The 17,534-nt window shown below is 42.0% G+C and overlaps 1 protein-coding gene across 1 annotated transcript in view; it reads left to right on the forward strand.

Moving 5' to 3' along the window:
* The window catches only part of SHROOM4 (shroom family member 4), a 225,904-nt gene that overhangs the window by 181,746 nt on the left and 26,624 nt on the right, over positions 1 to 17,534 (forward strand). The window contains exons 4-5 of the mRNA XM_011991341.1: positions 984 to 3,474; positions 7,607 to 7,668. Coding sequence (XP_011846731.1) covers positions 984 to 3,474; positions 7,607 to 7,668 — 2,553 coding nt within the window. The remainder of the gene's footprint in view (positions 1 to 983; positions 3,475 to 7,606; positions 7,669 to 17,534) is intronic.

Raw genomic sequence — 17,534 nt, forward strand, 5'->3', positions numbered from 1 at the left:
TACCTATTGGATACTCTGCTCACTTCCCAGGTGATGAGTTCAATTGTACTCCACACCTCAGCATCATGTGATATACCTTTGTAACAAACCTGTACGTGTACCCCCAGAATCTAAAATAAAGGTTGGAAAAGAAAAAAAAAAAAAAAAGATCTGTCCTCTTCAGCTTGGAATGAAACTTTGTAAAGTGTCCGGCACATTGTAGGTCCTCAGTAAATAGTCAGGATTGCTATTATCAAGAAAAGAATAGGGGAACACCTGAATTACAGCCCTGTCTGTGCCAGTAGTTAGAGCTGGGTGTTCTTGAGTAAATCACCACCTCAAAATCACTTCCCTTTGCTGGGCTTGCTTTACACCAGTGGTTCTCAAAAGTGTGATTGCTGGATGAGCAAGCGGCACCAGCAGCACCTGGGAAGTTGTTGGAAGTACAAATTCTCAGGATTCACCGAGACCTAAAGCTCTAGGATGAGGACTAGTGACCCGTGTTTTAACAAGCCCTCCATGTGATTCTAATGCACATGCCCAAGTTTGAGAATCGCTGATTTATTTACAAAATGGTCTGGCTACAATTGAATCAGCCCTTTAGGGCACCTCTCGAATGCTGATATTCTGTGATTGTCTCTTTTGGCAGGGAGCCACATGCTGACTCCCTAGGGACAGGGACAGCCTAGAAGCAATTTCAGACTTGGTAATGTCAAAGAAATAGAGGATAACCCCCATAGAGTTCTCCCATTTTTAGTCTTTGGGGTGTTTGCCCATCTTTTTTCCATATATCATCTTGTGTCCCATTTTACTAAGCCCCTGAGGCACCCCAATGTCCATCTTCTTCCCTGTTCCCCTTTCTTCCCTTTTTTTGGCCTACCCTCCTCTCATTTGTGGCATGGGTACCTCTGGGCTGGCCTGCCCTCTCCTATGGTAGGGCTGGCCATGAAGGGAAAGTGATCTGGTGACTTCGCTAACTAACCAGTATGCCCTGTGTCTTACAGTGACGTGTGTGTGCAGTGGTGTCCACTCTCCCGGCATTGCAGCACCGAGAAAAGCAGCTCCATTGGCAGCATGGAGAGCCTGGAGCAACCAGGCCAAGCCACCTATGAGAGCCATCTGTTGCCTATTGACCAGAACATGTACCCTAACCAGCGTGACTCTGCCTACAGCTCCTTCTCGGCCAGCTCAAATGCTTCTGACTGTGCCCTTTCCCTCAGGCCAGAGGAGGCAGCCTCTACAGACTGCATCATGCAAGGCCCAGGGCCAACTAAGGCCCCCAATGGCCGGCCTAATGTGGCTGAGACCTCAGGAGGTAGTCGGCGCACCAGTGGTGGCCACCTGACCCCCAGCTCTCAGATGTCATCCCGTCCACAGGAGGGACACCAGTCAGGGCCTGCCAAGGCAGTCAGGGGCCCACCACAACCTCCAGTGAGGCGGGACAGCCTTCAGGCCTCCAGAGCCCAACTCCTCAATGGAGAGCAGCGCAGGGCATCTGAGCCTGTGGTCCCCTTGCCACAGAAGGAGAAACTGAGCTTAGAGACTGTGCTACCCGCAGGGAACCCTAATAGGTTCTGTTGCCTCAGTGGGCATGACCAAGTGACAAGTGAGGGCCATCAGAACTGTGAGTTCAGTCAGCCTCCTGAATCCAGCCAGCAGGGCTCTGAGCATCTACTGATGCAGGCCTCAACCAAAGCTGTTGGATCCCCAAAAGCCTGTGACAAAGCTTCCAGCACGGATTCCAACCCACTCAATGAGGCTTCCACAGAGCTAGCTAAGGCTTCTTTTGGCAGACCTCCACATCTCATAGGACCCACAGGGCATCGCCATAGTGCCCCTGAACAGCTGCTGGCATCCCACCTGCAGCACGTGCACCTTGATACCAGGGGCAGCAAAGGGATGGAGCTTCCACCCGGACAGGATGGGCACCAGTGGACTCTGTCCCCTTTGCACAGCAGCCACAAAGGGAAGAAAAGTCCATGTCCCCCTGCAGGAGGAACCCAAGACCAGTCCAGCAAAGAAAGAAAGACCAGACAAATGGATGACAGGTCTTTGGTTTTGGGACACCAGAGCCAAAGCAGTCCCCCACATGGAGAGGCTGATGGACACCCCTCAGAAAAAGGTTTACTGGACCCAAACAGAACAAGCAGAGCAGGCAATGAATTGGCCAACCAGCAACCCTCTGCCTCTGGCTCCCTTGTTCAAAAAGCCAGAGACTGTTCTTCAACCACTAAAGTAGCTGGTGGCACAGAGGCAGGTGAAGAAGGAGACAGTGAACACAAGGAGTGCAGCCGGATGGGTGGTAGGCGAAGTGGAGGGACCCGGGGCCGCTCAATCCAAAACCGGCGGAAGAGTGAGCGTTTTGCTACCAATCTGCGTAATGAAATTCAGAGGAGGAAGGCCCAGCTCCAGAAAAGCAAGGGTCCCTTGTCACAGCTGTGTGACACTAAGGAGCCAGTGGAAGAGACCCAGGAGCCCCCAGAAAGTCCTCCACTCACTGCCTCTAACACATCTCTTCTATCTTCATGTAAAAAACCTCCTAGCCCCAGAGACAAGCTCTTCAACAAAAGCATGATGCTCAGAGCTAGGTCTTCTGAGTGCCTCAGCCAAGCCCCTGAGAGCCATGAATCTAGGACAGGCTTAGAGGGACGAATAAGCCCTGGCCAGAGGCTTGGCCAGTCCTCTTTGGTCCTGAACACCTGGTGGAAAGCACCCGACCCATCCTCCTCAGACCCTGAGAAAGCACATGCTCACTGTGGAGTCCATGGAGGTCATTGGAAATGGTCTCGAGAGCATAATTCACAGCCACTTGTGGCAGTAGCCATGGAAGGCCCTTCCAACCCAGGTGACAACAAGGAATTGAAGGCTTCTACTGCTCAAGCTGGGGAGGATGCCATCCTCTTGCCTTTCGCAGACAGAAGAAAGTTCTTTGAAGAGAGTAGCAAATCCTTATCTACATCTCATTTGCCAGGTTTAACCACTCATAGCAACAAGACTTTTACCCAGAGACCAAAACCTATAGACCAAAACTTCCAGCCAGTGAGCTCCAACTATAGGGAATTGAGGCGCCATCCCATGGACCAATCATATCACTCCGCAGACCAACCATATCATGCCACAGACCAATCATATCATTCCATGTCACCCCTTCAGTCAGAAACTCCCACTTACTCAGAATGTTTTGCAAGCAGAGGTCTAGAAAATTCCATGTGTTGTAAGCCACTACACTGTGGTGATTTTGATTACCACAGGACCTGCTCTTACTCCTGCAGCGTTCAGGGAGCTCTAGTCCATGATCCTTGCATTTATTGTTCCGGGGAAATCTGCCCTGCCTTGCTAAAGAGAAATATGATGCCAAATTGCTACAACTGCCGGTGCCACCACCACCAGTGCATTCGGTGTTCAGTTTGCTATCATAATCCTCAGCACAGTACCCTCGAGGACAGCAGCTTGGCACCTGGCAACACTTGGAAACCCAGGAAGCCGACAGTGCAGGTGAGGACTTGGTTCTTGGGTGGGTAATTTTCATCATTCTCTTTGCGAGGAGAAAGCTAGATAAATCATTTAAAAATATAACAAGTATAATTCCTTGAAACTGTACAGCACTGGCTCCAGTAGTTGTTAGCTTAGTAACCATGAACAAGATACTCAGCCACCAAAATTGCAGTTGTCTCATCTTTAGAGTTAGATAAAAGTAACTTTTGCTTCATAAAATGGACACAACCAAGATTTATATCCTGACTATAAAATTGATATCTGAGTGACCCAAAGCAAGTCATTCAACCACACAAATTTGAAGTATGTGATTCTAAAGGGAAAAAATAATTTTCCCTCATAAAATAGCCAGTATTAAGAAGAGTCTCACTACCTCATCTCTAAAATAGAGGAATACCATGGCTGCCTCATGGATCAGTTGTGAGAGTCAAATGAGATTGTGTTTATGGAGTTCTAGGCCCAGTGCATGATACAAATATCACTTATTGCCTCCCATTTTCTGCTTCAGAAGTATTTAGAGATGCAAAATTTGCAAATATCCCCAGGCTTTGCTTTCAGAGATCTGACTAGTTGGGTTTTTAAAAAGACAAATCCTTTCCCCTTTCTCCATCCTGTCTCTGTTGGAGACCCAGGTCTAAACTGCCTGCTCTGATATCCCGGTTATGACCTATCACCATAACACAAGCCACCACCATCCTCCAGGCTACTTCTGGGAGGACTCCCTAGGTCCTTGCCCACTCACTGCCAAATTACTTCCCCATGGCATCCCTGATGCCATCTTTTGGCCGGTGCATTCAAACCAGAAGTTAATTCCTGTGTTCAGCTGTTGCATACACAGACACTTTTGAAATGACTTAGTATCTGAATTTGCTCAGTATATATCCTCGGTTAAAAGGAACTTCAAGAGTGAAAAGAGCCTTACACAAAAGACTATGAACTCTACAATTCCTTTTACATGAAATTCTAAAACAGCTATTCTATGGGGGGAAAAAAATCCGAACACTGCTTGCCAATGGGAGGTGGCGCAAAGATTGACTGGAAAAGGGCATGAGGGAACTTGTGGGGTGGTGACAATGTTCTGTATCTTGGTAAGAGTTTGAGTTAAACATATGTACCTGTTAGAACTCAACAAATGTATAGCAAGGCTCCTAGGCAGCCAATGCACTGAGTATTTGTGCATTTCACTGGAAGTAAATTTTGCCTAAAAATGTTGTAAACAAATATCAAACTTTATTTAATATGTATGCTGAAGTGTTTTTGAAGTATACTGCTGCTGTATTCAACTTATTTTATGTTTTCAGCATACAGATCTTGTACATATTTTGTTATATTTGACCCTGAGATTTTATGAAAGCACCGAATCCTAGCCACTCAACCACCAGGGATATTTGTCCCTTAGATTTTATGTTTTTAGATGACATTATAAAGAGTATTATTTTCTTAATGTCAAGTTGAAATTCTTGATTACCACTGTATAGAAATATAATTGAATTTTGTATATTGACATTGTATCCTGCAACCTTGCCAAGCTCACTTATTAGTTCTAATAGCTTTTTGGTGGATTATAAAACATTTTCTACATACACAATCATGCCATCTGCAAAAAGAATTTTGTATCTTCCTTTCTCCTGTACATGCCCTTTTCTGGGAGAGAGAAGAGCCTTATTGCACTGTCTCACCTTCAATACAATGTTTGGAGGAAATGGTAAGAGTGGACGTTGTTGCTTTTTTCTTAATCTTTCACTATAAAGTTTGATGTTAGCTGTAGGATTTTTGTGTAGGTGCCCTTTAATTGAGGAACATCTCTTTTATTCTTAATTTGCTGAGCATTTTCATCAGAAGTGGATGTTGTATTTTTTTCAAATGCTTTTTCTGTATCTGTTGAGATGATCATATAGTTTTTCTCTTTTAGTCTACTGATATGGGGAATGACACTGATTGATTTTTAAAATAAATAGAAGCCTAGCATTGCCAGGATAAATCCCACTTGGTCATGATGTGTTATCCTTTTATATGTTACTAGATTTGCTAATATTTTGTTGAGGATTTTGCCTTTACGTTTATCAAGGATTTTAGTCTATGGTTTTATTATAACATCTTTTTCTGTTTTTTTGTTTGTTTGTTTGTTTGTTTGTTTGTATCAAGGTAATGCTAGCCTTAAAAAATGAGTTGGGATGTATTCCCTTCTCTTTTATTCAGGAGGAGTTTGTATAAAAATGTCTTCCTTAAAGGTTTGCTTGAATTCATCATTGAAGCCATCTGGGCCTGGAAGTTTTTTGGTAGAAAGCTTTTTAACTACAAATTCAATTTCTTTATTAGATATGGGGACATTTAGGTCATCTATTTCTTCTTGAGTAAGCTTTAGTAGTTTGTGTCTTTCAAGAAATTTGTCCATTTCATTTACATTTTAAAATTTATGAGGATATAGTTGTTTTCAACTTACTTTAAAATGCACCAAGAATTTAAGATGGATTGGTAGATGGATAGAGGGGTAAATAGATATATGATAAGGCAAATATATCAAAATGTTAATTGTGGAATGTAGGTGCTGGGTATATGGGTGATCACTGTGAACTTCTTTCAACATTTTTTATGTCTGAATATATTCATAATGTTGAAAAAAAGAGGAGAGGAAATATAAAATAATGGTTTTAAGGGCACCAGACTGCCTGGTTTTGAATTTCTTCCCCCGAACTTACAATGCCTAAGCTTTCCCATCTAAAAGCATGGGGGTAGTAACAACACCTACTTCATAAGTTGGTTCTGGGGATTAAGTGATGTAACACGTGTAAGACTCACAGCAGTGACTGCCAGATTGTAATCATCTTATAAGTGAGTTATCATCCCTTAAAGGGACATTTTGGCTTAGCTTGAGAGACTTTTGCTGGAAGAAGGACTCACAGATAGACAGTAGAAAAAGTTGGCTGAGATTGGGGGTGAGTGGGGTGGGGGAAGTGAGGAGATGACGGCTGCAGTGATGTCAGCCCAGGACCAGCAACTCTATAAGAAAAGGAGGTACGATTTGCAGGTTGCAGCAATTGGCAGCAGTAATGCATGCAGATGAGGCTGTGCTTATACCATGCCTCTATTTTTTGTACTCTGAGGGAGGGATACCTTGGGTTCCTAATGCTTGTTAGACCAGCTAAGCAGGTCTGCTTAGAAACTAGGTGTCTTACTTCCAGTAGGGAGACCTACTGGGGCAAAGGTAATAACATTTTGAATGGGGCTAATAATAGCAGCATTGGAGAAAGATGGAATTTGGAAGATCGGTGAATTTTAGGAAAAACTGTGCATTCCCATTGAGCTAAACTCTGAGTCTCTAGGTACGGAGTGTTGGATACAAAGTCAGAGAGAATCTGAAAGGCTAATTTGCATTCAGTTTGGAGCTAAAACAGGAAGGCAGGGACAGTTTTACAAATGGCACATATGGCTTGGTCTAGAAAAAAAAAGAGTTGCTTGGACATGGCCCTTAAGGAAAAAATGCCCAGGGTAGAGAGTCTACTCTTGTAATGTAGGGACTGTGGCACCCTGCACTCATATTCCCCAGAGATGGGCCCACCTCATCCCCTGCCAGCAGATGTGGGCAGAGAAGGAGGAGCCACTGCAGTTGGAGGCGTGCCGGCATACCTGCTATCCCTCTGCCTCACCTGGGGAGAGGGTTGCTGCAGCAGGAGCTTCTGCCCTCAAAGCCCCCTCAAGTACCAGGGCTTCCAAGAAGATGCTTTCTATGTTGGAAGAGGCAGGAGGAATGAGCAGGTTCACCCAGCAGAACAAACAAAAAGACCTCCATCCCTCCATGCAGGCAAGAGCCAGGGCAAACAGCAAACATACTAAACTGGTTTTTAATGTGGTTTGGGAGGGGAGTGGAGAAAGAGGGAAACAGCATTTCTAGACCACGGTGTCCGGGTCACTAAGTGCTCCCTTAGTCTCTGCATGCCTGCGGCAGTTTAGCAAGCCTCCCGACAGAAAGGCAGCCACTCCAGGTACACGTTTATCAGCCTGCATAGCAGAGTAGAAGGAACAAGCTGGGGGGCTAGGCCAGACACCAGCTCCTGACCTCTTCACATTTTTTAGGTCATCTAGATACCTGGCTGCTCAAAGCTTTCTAACTTATCAGGATTTTGCTTTACAGGAATTTCCTGGGGACAAGTGGAATCCAATAACAGGAAACAGGAAGACCAGCCAGTCAGGGAGGTAAGTGAGCGCTCAGGGAGTTGGGGTGAGTTGGTGCCTCTGGAGCTTCTATAGAAATTGCTAAGGTCTTTGGTTTGCTTAGTTTCCTTTGAGGAAACTGGCCTGGTATCTAGACTAAGGGCTTGATGCCATAGATATAATTCAGCCTGTCCCCCCGCCCCCTGCACTCCTAGATAGGTGGGTACAGACCAAACTGATTGCTAGGACATTTTGGAATGTGCAAGTTTCCTCTATTAGACTGAGACCCTTGAGAGAGGACACCATACCTTGGTCATAGCTTTATTCTCTGTACCCAGCGCAGTGCCTGATACAGAGAAGTTGTTCAAGAGGTATTTGTCATTTGCTTGCCAAATGAAGAAATGGAACCTCCTCCACCATTAAATGGGTGAAATGACACAAAAGTAATAATGCTAGCTAACGTTTCTTGAACATAGTGCTCTATTCTAGACCCCATTCAAATCATTTTACAAGTATGTATTTGTCACTATGACCTTATGGAGTTGGTAATATTAGTCTTTCCGTTTGACAGAGAGAAGAAATTGAGACACACAGAGATACATTCATTTGCCTAAAGTCCCACAGCTAATCAGTTGACTAGACCCAGGTGGTCTAGCTTCAGGGACACTATACTACATTACAGTGTTTCTCTGAAATGGTTCTTTCACTGATTAGTCAGTGAAATAAGAGGACTTTATTGAAAACCTAGTATAGGTTCTGCCTTTTTCTGGGCAAGGTGAGAAATACGAGCAAAAGAGCAGCAGGAAGCACAGTGCCTGCCCACAGCTTGAGCAGGGAATACTAACCCACACAAAGCTAAATGGCAATAATAATAAATTACCACTTGCCAAACAACCTATGTGCTGCAAGCCGAGTTATACGTACTATGTTATGCTTTATCTTCCCAACAACTCTGTCAGGTAGGTATGATTATATAACTGGGGTGGTGGGTCTCAAACTTGAGTGTGCAATTGAAACACAGATAAACAGTTGGACCCACCCTGCGCCCTGAGAGTGATTCAGTAAGGGGGGAGTGGAGCTCAAAACCTGTAACTCTAATAGGTTCTAAGAGCATCTGGGTGATGCTGATGCAGCTGGTCCTGGGATCCAGTTTGAGAATTGGTAACTCAGATAAAGGATCACAGTCAGAGAGCCTAAGGAATCTACTTAAGGTCTCACAGCTAGTAAAGGGATAAGCTATGAATTAAGCCCAGCTTTTTCTTTCTCACACAAGTTGACAGAAGATGAAACCCTGTCAAATACAGGGCTTAAGAAGCACCTGGCACCTGGTAAGGGGCAGTACGTGGTAACTATTATTGTACACTATTTAAGTTCATTGGAGGGTAAAAACAGCTGGAGGTTGGTAGCTGCAGGAGGAAAGGCCCATAGAGGAAACTAAGAAGGGTGTGTTGGAGGAATAATCCCCACCAGTTAAGTTCTGGCCTTGGAGTCACTTCTGCCTGGGTTCAAAGCCAGGTTCTTCTATTCACTAACCATGTGACCTTGGCAAGTGCCTACCTGCCTGCCTCTCTCCCTCTCTCTCTTTCCCTTCCCCCCTTATTTATAAAATGGGATAAGAGTATCTATCTCAAATGTTTGTTGTTATGAGGACTAAATGAATTAATATATATGTAAAGCATTTAGAGCAAAACCTGACACCATAAACTCTCAGGAAATGTTATCTGTAATGAGGAGGAAGAAGAACAGCAGCAGCAGAGAAGAAAGGTGAGTAGTGAAGCACTGGACCAGCCTAGGCAGGCCTTGACCAGCCTAGGTAGACCAGCCTAGGTAAACCTAGGTAGGATCATAAACATGGGAGCAATGAAAGGTTACTATCAGGTAAGTGACATGATAAATGTGGCCCTTTAGGCAACTTTGCAGTGTTTGCAGCCTAAGTGGGTTGAAGAGAGACCAGTTAGGGAAGGTGATCTGGGCATGACAGAATGTGGCCCTGGATTGGGGAGGTAGAGGTGCGATAGAAATGGAGCAGAAGGAATAGATAAATATGTGTGATATTTGGGGGAGGGGAGTTTGTTTATTGTGAAAACAATATTACAGGAAATTAAAAATAGAAGAAAAAAATAACCTTACTGTTACCACCGCAACACCCTGGTTATTCTCATTTCCCTGTCAGCTTTATATGTAGGTATAGAGATTTTTCTAAGCATGATTATAATAACCATGTAGATGTAATTTTGTGTGCCCTGCTTCTTTTTCCTCTCTAAGCATTACTTGGTAAACAATTTTTCATGTTGCTATGCAGGCTTCCTTAAGTCATAATTTTTAGTGGCTGTATAATATTTCACCAGCTTAATGTGCTCGAATTTGCTTAATCATTCCCAAATTGTTGGGTAAATAGGTTGTTTCCAATTTCTTGCTATTATAAAGTAATGCAGCAGAAACATTTTGAGTCACTATAGCTTTTTTTCTCATTTTGAATTATCTCATTAAAAACAATTATGTGGAGTTGGGATTACTAGTGCAAAGAATATGAACATTCTTATGGTTCTTCATAGATTTTACCAATCTGTTTTCCCCACGAGATGTTTCACATGCCATTAGCAATATATGAGAATACCAGTTTTCCAAATTATGTCACCATTGAAAATTTTCTTTTTCTAATGCCATACAGTTTAATGGGACCTATTATAGTTTTAATTTGCTTACTTTGATCATTCTAGTTTGAATATTTTGTGTGTCTAATTAATATATTAATATCTGAATATTTTGTGTGTCTAATTAATATATTAATATCTGTATTGCTTCTCATGTGAATTATCTGTTCAGATTATTTGCTCACAAATATGTGACACCTTTTAAGGGTAAAGTAGAGAAAACTTGGTGACTAGAACTTGAGGAGAAAGAAGGAAATATATCTTAGCCAAGCATGATAGTGCACACCTGTAGTCCTACTGCTCAGGAGGCTGAGGTGGGAGGATCACTTGAGCCCAGGAGTTCGAGGCGGTAGTGAGCTGTGATCACACGACTGCATTGCATCCTGGGTGACAGAACAAGACCCAGTCTCAAAAAAAAAAAAAAAAGATAAAAAACAACTCTGAGCCCCAGTGACTTGGAGAAAGTTATTGGCATATATGGGGCAGTTGAGAAGGGGAGCTGGTTTGGTGAAGATGCTGCTAAGTTTGAATTGGGATATGTTGTATTTGAAGTTAGTGGAAGATACAACTTGAGGCTTTCAAGGCTTGTCAAGCACCCAGCCAGGGGACAGGATGAGGAAGAAGAATCAACAAAGGAAACTGAAGGGTCAAGCAGCTAACGTAGTAGAAGGAGAAATCTGCCAGTGTAGAAGATAAGCAGATGACTCTTAATGTCCTTAACAGTTTGGAATTACAAGTGACCTTCAAGAAAGCAAATTCAGTAAAGCTGTGGGCATAGAAAATAGATGGCATGGTGGTCTGTAAGGGGGAAGCATTAAGAGAAGAAATGCAAGCAGCTTTACACATCACAAATTTACCTGTTTTAAGTGTACAATTCAATGATCTTTACTAAATTTACAGTGATATATAATCATCACCACAATCTAGTTTTAGAGCATTTCTATCACCCTTAAAAAGACCCCTCATGCCCTTTAGTTGTTGCTTTCCATTCCCACTCTCAACCTCAAGCAACCACTAATCTACTTTCTGTCTTTATAGATCTTCCTTTTCTGTGCACTCCATATGACTCAAATCACACAATATGTGGTCTTTTATGCCTGACTCCTTTCACTTAGCATAATGTTTAGCAGTTCATCCATGTATCAGTACTTCATTCCTTTTTATTTCCAAATAATATTCCATTGTATGGATGCATCATATTTTGTTTACTAGTCCTTCCACTAATGGATTGTTGGGTTGTTTTAACTTTTTGGCTATTGTGAATATTACTGCCATGAACATTCATGTACAAGTTTCTGTGTAGATTTATGTTTTTAATTCTCTTCAGTACATATTTAAGAGTGAAATTGCTGGGCCAAGCGGTAACTTTATTGTTTAACTTTTTGAGGAACTGCCCATTCTCTAAAGCAACTGCACCATTTTACATTCCCACCAGCAAAAGAGAGTTCCAGTTTCTTTTGGCTAATTTTAATACAATGATTAATTGTTACTGTGTGATTTTTAAAATGTTTAAAAAGGGGCCTTGTACGGTGGCTCACACCTGTAATCTCAACACTTTGGGAGACTGAAGCGGGCAGATTCCTTGAGGTCAGGAATTCAAGACCAGCTTGGCCAACATGGTGAAACCCTGTCTCTACTAAAACTATAAAAATTAGCCGGGCATGGTGGCAGGCGCCTGTAATCCCAGCTACTCAGGAGGCTGAGGAAGGAGAATTGCTTGAATCCGGGAGGCGGACGTTGCAGTGAGCCAAGATTGTGATACTGCACTCCAGCCTGGGCAACAGAGCAAGACTCTGTCTCAAAAGAAAAAAAAAATGTTTAAAAAGGAAGATGTTTAAAAATAATAAATTAGCTAGGAAAAGTAAAGAGAGAAATAGGATGATAGAGGGAGCAGTTGGGTTTAATTTAGTGGTTCTCAAAATGTGGCCCCAGGCCCAGAAACCTCCGTATCACCTGAGAACTTGTTAGAAATGCACATTCTCAGGCTATACTCAGACCTACTGATTCAGAAAGTGAGGATGTGGCCCAGCAATCTCTGTTTTAACAAGCCCTCCAGGCAATTCTGACACAAGCTAAGTTTCAGAACCACCAGTTTGAATGAAGCTTCAGTCAGGATCTAGAAAACTGAATTAAGTTTAAAACAGAAAGGAAAGCTCAGCAGAAAAGGAAGAAGTATTGACACTGAAGATGGAAGAGGCAGGTCCCAATTGAAGATCTCAGGAAACATGAGAAGGACTAGGAAATGTCCAGGGCATAGATGACATCTGCGAGGAGAAATCCTGATAGAGTTTCCCCTCACACCTTCCCCCTCCACCACACACACACATTTTAACATTTACTATGCTATTTCTGTCACAACTGGAATCATGGATGTAGGTGGAAAAATCAAATGTATATTCTTAAGCCACTCTCTTTGCCTGGAAGCCTGCAATGAATTGATAATTTCAGGTAGTTATACTCTTAGTCGTCTTCCTCCACTGTTATTTGGTTTTCTGCAAAGAGAATGTAAAAATTTTAATATTAGCAGGAGGGAGAAAAATGGTGAGTAGATCTACTGGGAGAAAAAGCTACATTACTGTGATATATTTAAAAGCCAAAATAAGTTATTTTCTGGATTATCTCTCTTGGTTTTCTGTACCTATGATTGCCTGCTGTGACCCTTTCCCTTTTTTTCACTTTGCACAGAACTTTAGAATGTGTAGGGTGTTTTTATATGCATGACCACGGTTAATCCTCACAACAACACTGAGGTTAAGCCTTATTTTTCCCATTTTACTGATGAGGAAGCCAAGACTCAGGAAAGGTATTATACTATTAACAGCAGCAACAACAGGTATAATAGCTAACATTTATTGAGTGTGTTTATTCTGTGTCAGACACTGTTGTAAGCATTTCACATGAATTATTTTATTTATTATTTATAATGACCCCATGAGAGCATTACCATTTATTGACCCAGTTTTGCAGTTGAGGAAATTGACTCACAAAGAGATTAAAGTAACTTGCCCCAGGTCAAACAGGCATCTGACTTCAGAGCCCATTACTACAGGGATTATACAGCAAGTAAGTGACCAAACTAGAGCTCTACTTAGGATTTTCCATTCTCAGCCTAGGGTTCTCTTCCTTCCCTTTGTCACATCACATCATGAGCAGAGTGTGAAATATCCAGTACAGATTTCCTATGTACTGATTGAGTGGAAGAATATGGGTAATTCAGAGTTGAATCTGATTTCATTAGGAAGAGTACACTTTTCAGGAAGCCTTTACTACCTAAGAAGAATGCAACCTTCAGGGGCTCAGAAGGATTTGTCACAAGTATAACTAAGTGAATTTAAATACTTAGGTATTAATTTAACACCAGGCACACAAAACTTATTCAAAGAAAATTATAAAACTCTAACGGGAGAAATAATATGAATAAATGCATAGCATATACTTTGCCTTAATTTAGGAAGACTAAATATAGTAATGATTACAATTATCCCTAAGTTTAATGTGTAGACATAATGTACTCCAATTAGAGTCACCATGGGATACTTTATAGAACTTGTCAAATTTATAGTAAAATTTATCTGGAAGAATAAGTAAGTGGGCAGAAATACCAAAGAGTACATTTATTTTAAAAGTTAATGATGGTAGACTTACCCTATCAGATTTTAAAACCTGTCATAAAGCAACAATTATCAAAACCACATGATAGTGGGTTAAAAAAGTCAAACAGTGAAATTTAAAAAGAGCTTCTAGAAACAGACTCAAGCTATTTTAAGAATATAAAACACATTGGAAGCAACCCTGAACTGGGGAAAGCAATTACTATTTCTTTAAAAACTGTTGGGAATTTTAGATATCAACATGGAGAATAATTAACTTAGATTCATAGCACGTACTGTACAGAAAGTGGACCAGTAGAATCGCATATTTATTCCAGCTGTGGATGGAAGATAAATTTGTGTCTGTTAAATGGAGGATATCATCAGAGACAAGATCGATGGATTCAAATATATAAAAGTTGGTGGTTGGGGGAAAGCCTTTGTACAACAAAATGTAATAAAAAGCTAAGCAACAGAATGAGGAAAATGTCTGGGATCAGCATCACTCACAACAGTTGCCTGTCCAAAAAATATATATAAAAAATGGGTAGAGATGTAGAAGGTCAGCTTTCAGATTTAGCTTCATAAGTGGGTAAGGAAAATGAACAGGCAATTTACACATAAGGCAATAAAGAGAGTGAAATCATTGCATGGAAAAGTACCACCTCTCTAGCAATTAAAGAAGTACAAATAGAAGCAACTTCAAGGCATCATAATCTGCTTATTAAACTATCAACAATAAAAAAATCAATAAATAGGAATTGTAAAATGCTACCCTTGGCAAGGCTGTGAGGAAACATGTGTTTCTGGAAACAGTATAAATTGGTTTAGTCTTCCTAGAGGGCAATCTAGAAAAATGTGACAAGAGTATGTGTTTCTGGGTTTAGTCTTACTAGAGGACAATCTGGAAATATGTGTTCGTATTATTTGGCCTAGAATACCCCCAAGGAAATAACCTAAAAGGGAAAAAATAATTTATTTAAAGATGTTCATAGTAGTGCTTATATAATCATGGGAAGAGTTTACCAATCTAATATATCATCATCTTGGAACAAAATAGAATAGCCACTAACAGTGACAGGTATGCAAATGTTGGATCTTTCCCAGGAATGAGTGGCTGTAATATTAACAAAAAATAAATAATAAATATGGCTGGGCGCGGTGGCTCACGCCTGTAATCCCAGCACTTTGGGAAGCCGAGGCGGGCGGATCACAGGGTTAGGAGATCCAGGCCATTCTGGCTAACACGATGAAACCGCGTCTCTACTAAAAACACAAAAAATTAGCCGGATGTGGTGGCGGGCGCCTGTAGTCCCAGCTACTCGGGAGGCTGAGGCAGGAAAATGGCATGAACCTGGGAGGCGGAGCTTCCAGTGAGCCGAGATCGCGCCACTGCACTCCAGCCTGGGTGACAGAGCGAGACTCCATCTCAAAATAATAATAATAATAATAATAATAATAATAATAATAATAATAAAATATGAAACGACATGTTGAATCTGATAGTAGCCATACACAAAGAAAATTCAGGAAGGAATCTGGTAAAATGTAAATAGCTGGATATGAATGTACATGGTGTTCTTTAGGTACATGTCAAGTTGTTGGAATTTATAATTAAAAAGAAAATCTGAAGAAGAGGCGGCCCGTGTTGGTTTGATATAGGCCTGAGAAGTTAAAGATCAAGGGCTTTGTAAAAAATTCCTGTACCAATGACAGACAATGTTACTTAACAGACATGCTTAATCTCACTGCTAGCTAGAATTTGGTTTGCTGGAATTCTCCATCCACTAGCACTTTTGCTTACTTAAATCCACGAGAACTTTGACATCACCAGACCTCTACGAATCTCCAAATTTGTCACCACCACTACAACATAGTACCCCCTCGCACACACCCCCACCAATAAAAATTTTATTATCTGCCTCAGAAGCATCCCTTTCTTAAGGCTTTTCCATTTCCCTTCATTTCTATCACTAGCACTAGTTTGCATTTCAGTGCCATTATTCACAAAGAAGCACATTTTCTCTCTACCACAGTGACTGCATATGTATGTATTACTTGACAACAAATATAGATTGGGGTCACTGGAGAGAAGGAGCTAAGCTTCACCTGGGCCAGCCCCAATAAAGCAAGGACTTCTCTGATTTCTTCACAGTACACTTTGCATCAGCCTCCTGAGGACTAGAGAAGGTTCAGGGCAAGTACTGCCACTTGCGTTTGTTGTTGCTAAGCTAATTGTTCATTACTTGAATTTCTGTGGACCCAGGGGCAAGCAGGGGTGGCAGCAACAAGCTCTCTGGGTCCTTCTCCCCTCCCGGTATATCCTCCTTGTGTCTTACATCCTGGATCTTGCAAATATTTCCTTCGGCAATAACCTGGGAGTGTCTGTTTCTCTTGGAGCAGTCTTACACGGCTGCTGAGGGAAGGGAAAGGCGAGAGGCTTTGGACCTGTGTGCTGTTGCTACTGAGATTCTGGAATGCCAAGCTATTGTGGTGAGCTTAAAAATAAAGTTTCCAAACAAGAAACTTCAAAAGGGTGGAGGAAGAGGTGGGAGGAGACTTTTCAATCTCTGCAAATACTGGTTTTCATTTTCAATTCCTATTAGGCAAAATATATATATATATATATATTTTAACAAAAAGGCAAAATCTATTCTTCAGAAGAAAAGGCAACCCATGGAAGAGGAAAAGAGATGAACAACCCTCGTCTTGGCAGGCAATTTGCTTTTGTTTTTGAGATATAGTCTCCTTGCTGATGTCAACAAACCCCTTTCTCATAGTTTGCTTTTATGCTTCCTCTCCTTTCCTCAGTGAGGGGCTAAAGCCTTCATGGACGCCTGAGGATGAATGTAGCGCAAGTACCTTTTGCTCTACCCCAGGAGTCCTTGCTTCCCTGCGATTATCTCTCAGAGACAGACAAGGCAGGTCTGGACACTGCACTTTTTACTAGCTGGGAAAATGATTTATCCTTTTTAAGCCTCAGGAGTCTCATCTGCAAACTGATAATAATGGTTGTTGTGAAGATTAATGGAAATACATACATGAAAGTACCTAGCACGGGGCCCAACACTTAGCAAGAAGTAAGAAACCAGAGTAGTCGGCTGGGTATGGTGGCTCACGCCTGTAATCCCAGCACTTTGGGAGGCCAAGGTGGATAGATCACTTGAGGTCAGGAGTTTGAGACCAACCTGGCCAACATAGCAAAAACCAGTTTCTACTAAAAATACAAAAATTAGCCGGGCATGGTGGCACACGGGAGGCTGAGGCATGAGAATCACTTGAACCTGGGAGGCGGAGGTTGCAATCAGCCAAGATGGTACCACTACACTCCAGACTGGGCAAGATACTGTCTCGGGGAAAAAAAAAAAAAAAAGGAAAGAAACCGAGTAGTTCCTTTTCCTTAATGAAGGTCCTTGCCATCCACTCCAAGGAAAGAATCCTTACTTGGTCTCAAAGCAGAGTTGCAAATTTATGTACATTTAGGAGGCCTGATACCCTTGAAAATAGGACTTCTAGAGGCCAACGAATATCCTTGGCTTGAGGCTGACACCCTTCAGTGGAAGCCTCCCTTTCACCATCACCATTTTGCTTCAATTGTTAAAGCCAGAAAGACAGGAGCAATATCAGTTTTGCTTCCCTTTGATCTGGTCATCTTGCACAGTGT

Source organism: Mandrillus leucophaeus, unplaced genomic scaffold (genome assembly GCF_000951045.1).
Source record: "Mandrillus leucophaeus isolate KB7577 unplaced genomic scaffold, Mleu.le_1.0 Scaffold395, whole genome shotgun sequence".
Taxonomy (NCBI): domain Eukaryota; kingdom Metazoa; phylum Chordata; class Mammalia; order Primates; family Cercopithecidae; genus Mandrillus; species Mandrillus leucophaeus.